An 8332-nucleotide genomic window follows, 5' to 3' on the forward strand; every position below is an offset into this window, starting at 1 on the left:
CCCATATTTGTTTCGCGGAGGTACAACTTGAGATGCGATTGAACTCATCAGGTCCTAGTCCACATACAAGAATGCATTTGGCTTTTGCATTCTTTCCCAACATCTTGTAGTCAGCTTCTCCGTATTTATCTTTAGGTTTTGGTACAATGTTTCCTTCACTATCCGTAATAGTAGGAGTTAATGGTCCATCAGTGATTCTAACCCATAGTTCGTAGTCTTCGGCTTGAATGAAGTCTTCTATCCTTGTCTTCCACCATGAGTAGTATTGACCATTGAATAATGAAGGCTTGTTGATGTGTTGCCCTTGACCATGTCCGATAGGAGGTGCAGAACTCATAATGATCTTTCTCTCGAGTTATTAGACTCTTGATTAAGATAACCTGCTCTGATACCACTTGTTAAAATTCTACCCTCCTGAATTCTATACAGGAACATGTAATGACTACTTGTTCCTATTTGTTTGAAGCTTAACAATAAATAATTTCGTATAACAACTTGCTCAGCACTTTGTATTATTTATAAACCTTCAAATAACACAACGTTTACAAAGCTATGTAACCTAAGGAATTATAAACTCTAATTCCTAACTACACAAGACAAAAACCCCAGGTTTAAGTCTTCTATCGTTCTTCAAGTAATTCAACTTGTCAAACGAAACTTACTCACAAACACTTAATTGTATTAAAAACTCTTGACTACAATCATACAATATTTCTCTCAACTCGCAGCACTCCCCAAAATAAAAATCAAAACTCTCTCAACTCTTGATCGTGTTTTGATATTACTCTCAATGTAAGTGCGCAATTTTTCCTGAAGAAAATAGCCCCCTATTTATAGATCAGAATTCCAGCAAGTCCCTATTCGACTCAACTTTGTCTTTGCCGCTACAAAGCCTTGTTGACTTCAACTTGGACTCCTATTTGTACTCGACCTCTTTCACAGAAACCTTACACATAGTAGTTTTCCTACTGTATGTAGTTTTCCTTATTGATTAAGACAAAGCACTTTTGTATCACGTATGCACGACCTGCTCGTTCTTGTTCACTTTGCCATTCTTCAAAACTTAGAGACTTTAACAAATTGCTTTTATAAATATGAGTTGGAAATTGTTATCAGAAATACAGGAGAAATCACATTAACATGAAGTAGTACATATCAAATAATTAAACAAACTTAGGTTGATGAACTTTTAGAAAATGGAAAGATAACAGAATTAAATTACATTTTCACAACTGGAGAAGCATATTCAAGGATGACTTTGTCACTTTGAAATATTTCCATCTCTTTTTCATCCAAAGTTACCATTACATCCATCCCATTTCCAGTTGGACTATCCATGAAAAATATCTGATTCTTCACTCCGCGACTCACCGAGCTTACTCTTATGGCCTTCCCCCATCCAAAATCCATATTGTATAGTCCGAAATTACACAAACTACTACACTTAAATGCATCATCCTTGTTTACGTATTCCAGTAACTCTGCACCCTGTTTCGTTAGTTCAAGTACTTTAAAAAATATGTCACTTTGAGTCACATTTTTCAATTTTTCGCGAAGTTGTTCCTTAGATTTTCTTAGTACAGCTACTGAATTGGACAGTTTCATATCATCTTCTGTTTGTGTTGACGTGACAAAGAAGCTACAAGCATTTCCGATGCTGTTTAAAGGCAACGGTGGGCGAAGACCCATGATGTGGCAGAGTAAAGATGGTTTAAATGAACCTGAAGCAATCATGGCATGTTTATGTATAAGTGCTGTAGCAACTTCAACACGACTCGGATTTTCAACACCTGATTCTGCAGCTGCTATGATTTTGAGCTTGTCTAATCCAGACGACGAGAAATGAAACAATCTAGTCACACAATTTCCGTCATTTCCAACATCAAAATCAGGTAAAGTTGAAGTATCAGTAACTGGTGGGAAAAAAGAAGTTCCATCAAACAGAATAGACGGTTTTGCATGACTCGAATCACGAGTTAAATTAGCCCAATCAGTAATGAATTTGATTACACTATATGCATCCGCGACCTTATGTGAGATGCATACGCTGACTGCTATTCCACCGCAATCAAAAAGTGTTAGTTGAGCGACTACTAAAGTTCCGTCATATGTGTTCCAAGGACAACCTTGTGGATAAACTAAATTTATATCATCATTATAATAAGGATGGTCGAGAATTTCAGAGATGGGGATATCGAGTTCAACATTAAAAAACTCAGCTCCCACATCGTTACAATCGATAAAGATGTTATCGTTACAAGTTCCAGCAAATGGATAATAGGAGGTTAATAGATTTGCGAGGGAATTTTGAAGAAGTGTGGATATGTGGTTTATGTCATACGATGAGTTTTCGGGTTTAAGATAGAAGAAAGCTAGTGGATTATGTAAAGGACTAACAATCTGATCCAAGAAAGAGAGATTGTGATGCCTAAGTGAAGATGGAGTAGGAGAAGAAGGCTTAATAATCTTCTTGGACATGGACACAATGTGTGACTTTGGACTAACCATTTTTGTTGGAGTGAAAATGCACTTTCAAACTTTGGATTGTATGATATATAAATATATGTAGAGAAAGGTTGAGTATGAATTTATATATACCAACTCCTAGGCTCATAGTCCTAAAAGCATATATTCAAGAGAAAGTGGCAAAAATAATCCCTATTATTGTATTGTCATAATACATAATTCTTTTACTCTCTTCACATATATTATTATGACACCAAATTAATTCGATGTGGTTTGGTATTTTAAATTTTTTTGAGACTTTTTGAAGTTTTTTGAGACTTAGAATTTTGGATGGTCCAATAAAGGTTATAGTCCATACATATTAGTAACTCTAATAAAGCTCAATTCAAAATAAAATCAATACTAATGCTAAAAATAAATATTAATTCAACACTAATTAGAATGACAATAATGTTGAATATTTGTTCTTTAGTTTTACATTAGTTTAGACATTTAAAATACATAACCTAATTTTAATTTTTTCTTTAATGTTTAATCATGTAATTGATACTTATTAGACTTATTTGAGCATGATTTATTACTTTTAAGTTATGATCATTTTCATTATGACTTATTAATTTGCAATATTTATTTTATATGATTTCATTAGTATGTTTGGTTGAATATTTTAGTGTCATCACTCATCTCATATTTTGTGTTATTTTTATTTATTTTTTATGACAAGGGAAACCCGCAGCCGCTACCCTTTGGGTGCGCACAGGGTAAAACCCCCGCTCCTATGCAATAGCTCGCAAACCACATAGGAGAGGTAACCCACACTAGGCAAGCCTGGTGCGACGAGCTCGACCCAGAAGGCAAACCCCTTGCTTTCGCTGGCAAGGGGTTTCAAACTTGAGACCTCCAACATGGAAGTCCCAAGCTCAAACCACTGGGCCACCCCGAAGGGTATATTTTGTGTTATTTTTGTAAGAAACACTTTAGATAGTTGTATTTTGGTTGGACTAAAGAAATATTTGGAGCAAGTTATTATATGTTTGTATGAATACTTTACCGGAAAGATCTGGAAAAACCCGAGGTTTAATAGTTTGGATTGATTTATAAATTTAATAATTCGACACAAATAGTTTGGTTTGATATTTGAAAAATCCAAACCAATCTGAAAAAACCCGAGTTTTATTAGTTTAATTTGATTTATAAATTTAAAAATTTGACACAAATGGTTTAGTTTGATATTTGAAAAATCCGAACCAATTCGGTCATGTATACCCCTACCTAATTTATAGTAGAATCTGAGAATATGAACTCCTTGCATTCTTTTTTTGGTAAGTTGTTATTAATACATGTAGAGATATTCAAAAGAAAGTACAAGAAATTCCCTTCATTAATTAACTACATAAAAAGACATTTCAATCTAGATAGAGTATTAATAAAAAATTTAACGTCTGAATAATTATTTTTGTACAAATACTATTTTATATAATTGCTAGTATTATAATAATATTTATGAATGGTATATGTAACAATAAACCTCATTATGTTATTCGATACTTTTGTTTTATAAATATCGATTACTTGATTCGATATCTACCATATCACGTCCATCCCTAATTAGAATTTGTTAAATATTTAATGAAGACAAAAAATATTTATATTAGACAAACTTTTTTAAAAAAAATTCAAACTGGTCAGAAATATATTTAAGAAAGTATTTTTAACAACTTGCATACATAATCGACATTATTTTACTCCACAAAATAAGGCAATTTTCTGGCTCCTGCAAGAAAAATGAGAAATGATATTTGTGAGTGCATGCCCACTAATTGCCATTACAGGGTTGAAGAAATAATTGAGATTTTTCTTGTCGTGCTAATTAAATTAAAAAATCATTATTAAAAGTTGAAGTTTGTTTGTTACAACTAGTATTGGTTTGCACTTCAGCCTCGTGATTATTCGTTTCTAATACCATTTGTCTCATTAATTTAGTGTAATAAATATTAATATTATTTTCATATAGAAAAATTAAGAAATTTCTCATATTTATGTGAGAATAGATTTTTCCACCATGTATTTTTTCAAGGAATTGGTTAGGTGAAAAATGAGTGGTAAAATTATATTTTCTTAGCAAAAATTTCTCACGAATGTTAGGAACAAATATAGTAAAAACACGGGTAGAAAAATGTAATAATCTCATGTAGGTCTTTTTTTGTTATTCAACTTATTATTTATTTTAGGGAAAAGGGTCAAAAATGCCGTTAAACTATGTCAAAGGAACAAAAATGCAATCCGTTTATAGTTTGACTCAAAATGCCCTTGCCGTCAATACTTTAGTTCAAAAATGTCCTTGCAGTTAATACTTTAGTCCAGAAATGCCCTTATAGTTACTAAATGGGTCGAAAAATGCCATTTTTCGAATACATATATTATTTTTTCCTTTTTAAACACATCTTCTTCATAATTAAAATATTATTAAAAACCCATGTTCTTGTTTTCTTTCTTTTAAAATCTCTTTAACAAATAAAAAATGTAAGAAATATTTTTTTTTCTTCTTAATCTCATTTTATCAATTAAAATAGAATAACTTCATATACCCTTTCGACAGATAATATATGTCATATATATAAGATCATAGTATATTCATCATTGATTTATATTTGATATAACGATAAAAAATAATTATAATAATTTTTTTATTAAAATAAGAAATATTTTCATTTTTTATTTTATATTCTGAATTGAAGTAAGATAAACATTCTCTAATTTAAAAAATATATTATTAGAAAAAAAATGTGTTAATAAGAAAATAAACAATATATTTATTTGAAAAAATGAGTATTTTTTACCCATTAAATAACAATAAGGGCATTTTTGGACCAAAATATTGACGGTAAGGACATTTTTAGACCAAACTACAAACGGAGGGCATTTTTATTCCTTTTGCATAGTTTAAGGGCATTTTTGACCCCTTCCCTTTATTTTATGAAATACTACCACGTTGAAACACGTTGTCATTGTATAACAAAAACTATACAATTAAAAAAGAATTATTAATTAATCAATACATTAATTGTTATTTTTTAAATGGTTTATCCCTTATATTTGTTTATATGACTAAACATGTATGCCTATAAGATCTGTTTAATCCGAAAATTTTGTAGGATATGTACAAATCGTGCTTGTTCAATTATTAAAGCAATATGCATTATGTTCAACGATAATATATAGTATTAATTAATTATGTATTCCTTGGCACGTTTCCTGGGATGAATTCCGCAAATTTTAATAACTTAGTTGGTTAGTTATCTGAACTTTCACTTTGTTCACGAATCACGAGGGTTTGAAACCTCACCTTATAATCTCGTTACTTTCCCAGTTCAATAATCAGATGGCAGCAATAATTTACGAATATTTTTAATTACTACATATTCTTCGTGGAGTAACTAATTATTTACCTCTATTACAATATAATTACTCATACACTCAATAAAACAGGAGGTTAATTTCAGTTATCGATTGTATAGAGATCTGTCGAACAATTAATACGAGATTTAATAGCAAGCTGGATATTTATTTTTACGTAATTCAGATGAGATAAAGATAAAGATCTAGGGTCATGATAATGTAACAATCTAATTGAGTTATCTAATCATATGCTTAAATGTTTTCCTGAGTTACTAGTTGCAGATTGATTGATAATACATTATAGAGCATTTTGCAAACAACTTTAAGACTATTTCTAATGTCTATATTTCTATAGTAGTCGACCAATGAAGTGAATGTGATATATGTCATCTGTATCAATTGAGCAAGGTTAGATGGATATATTCCTATCCAATTAGCCAATTGTTAATTCTCTTTCACTATAAGGTAAGGTTCATAACCAAGCTCTACTATTTCTTATTCCGTGCGCAAATTTCCTCTTTCGAATAGGATTTACACGGCACAAATAATATTCTTCAACAGTAAACTGGAATTACTTTGATGAGAAGAGAAGAAAATTTATTCAATATACTTCACTGAATCAATCCATACAAAGTGTCCATACAACCATACTTATAGTGTGATTCTAAAATTTGTTATTAACTGACTACACTGGTTAGTCCTAACTTAACCATAGTTAATTTGTAACAACTTACTAACTAAATTTTGATAATTTATTAATTACTATATATATATATATATTGTTAATTCACTTAAACTCATGAGTAAATATATAATATTCTTTGAAGGGGATTCTTGCCTTGAATTTGCTTATAGACTGTATTGGTTTTGCCACCACCTTCAAACTTATAAGAAACCACATATGGCTCTTGCTCATGGAATGTCAATGGGTGGAGGTGTAGGCTTGATGGCTCCAATGAAATTTGTCACGCCCCGAGCCTACACCCTGAGCGAGACTGGCACTTGAAGACCATTCCTGGCCCCAAGCGAACCCTTCAACTCTTGACAAAGTGCACGATGATGCATTTACATAAAAATATTGATAGAACACTTCCCTTTCTTCGTTTTTAGTGGAACCCTTCAACTCTTGACAAAGTGCACGATGAGCAACTCGACTTAATCTTCAAGCCATTAGAACAACATGACTTGGAACTTCGAATTCCAATAAACGAAGAAGAATGCAGGTTCAAATGAATTTGTATATCAGTTGCACTTTATACAACAATATATTTTGCATTATTGAAGAAGATTGTTATTTAAATTTTAATTTGATAATTAACAGGTGGGGAGGAAAATATGAAAATTCTGGTTATTGCCTCCGAACCAAATGAAATTCAAAAAAGGCATGTCGATCGATCAACAACTCTTAGAAGTGTTCTTGTGAGGTCAATCCTGAGAAACCTCTTTTCATTATAATTGTCCACGCAATACGCGAATACATATACGAGTTACAAATAAAGAGTCCAAGTATATAGCCTTAATTCATGTGTACTCACCACATGATATATATAGTAGAAAAAATGTTTCAGATTTTGGTACATTACTCACATCGGATTAATGTATTCTTTGCACTTCTTTCACAATACTTTCATTATCAACATTAATCAACCGAAGTTATTATTTTTTCTAACTTCTTCCATATGACAAAATGCGAAAAATGTAACAAGTAAAATAAATCAAAATATCTATCGAAAGCCCACAAAATAAAGCCAACACAATTATTGTAAAGTTTTTTTTTGTGACGAATTTATATATACCACTGGATAGAGTATTTAGCGGTCTTTTATTAATAATAAAATAAAATCATCAACGTGAATAAGTACACGCAAGGGAGATTAGGCTTTACCTTACCAAACCTAATAATGTAACAAATCTCTACTTATAAACAAGCATTAAGAAAATAAAAGCTAGAGAAAACTAAATATTCTATGATCATCAAAGAATTTATGATACACTTAATGATGATATTATAAATGAGGATGGTTAAATAGTGCAAAAATATAAATGTCAGGAATAAATTTTAGTTGACACTTAAGCCTTTTGTAAACACGTCTGCAATTTGTTGCTCGGTTTTACTATGATCCAAGTATTGGGTTCTGAAGGGTGATTAGGGCGTCATGTGGAAGCTTATAATTTGCAAATCATATAGTTGATAAATCAGATAACAAAAACTTATACTAAAAATCAAAATATTATTATATCAAAACTAATATAAGAAAAACATTGAAACTTTAGAGAGAATAAATCTCCCCATAAACAAGACTCTTAAACGACTACATTGTGGATGTTATTGTTATTGTGTTATAAGAAACAAACCTATATTTATAGAGTCCTAAAACCTTTCCTACTAGAAAAGGAATCCTAAAAGGAGAGAATAAACCAAATATAAAATAATATTATATTTTCCTTTCAAGAAAAGTAAAAACAT

General features: G+C 30.9%; 1 protein-coding gene across 1 annotated transcript; it reads right to left on the reverse strand.

The window, feature by feature from the left end:
* Nucleotides 1-1218: 1218 nt before the first annotated feature.
* Nucleotides 1219-2508, reverse strand: LOC102581131 (acylsugar acyltransferase 3-like). Its single transcript, XM_006357837.1, has one exon. The coding sequence runs from the start codon at nucleotides 2506-2508 to the stop codon at nucleotides 1219-1221; it is 1290 nt and encodes a 429-aa protein (XP_006357899.1).
* Between the last annotated feature and the right edge of the window lie 5824 nt (nucleotides 2509-8332).

This window comes from Solanum tuberosum, unplaced genomic scaffold (genome assembly GCF_000226075.1).
Source record: "Solanum tuberosum cultivar DM 1-3 516 R44 unplaced genomic scaffold, SolTub_3.0 scf00250, whole genome shotgun sequence".
Taxonomy (NCBI): domain Eukaryota; kingdom Viridiplantae; phylum Streptophyta; class Magnoliopsida; order Solanales; family Solanaceae; genus Solanum; species Solanum tuberosum.

Bases quoted from the DNA above. Each gene is read 5' to 3' on its own strand.
- LOC102581131 (XM_006357837.1), bottom strand. From the start codon at position 2,508: ATGGTTAGTCCAAAGTCACACATTGTGTCCATGTCCAAGAAGATTATT.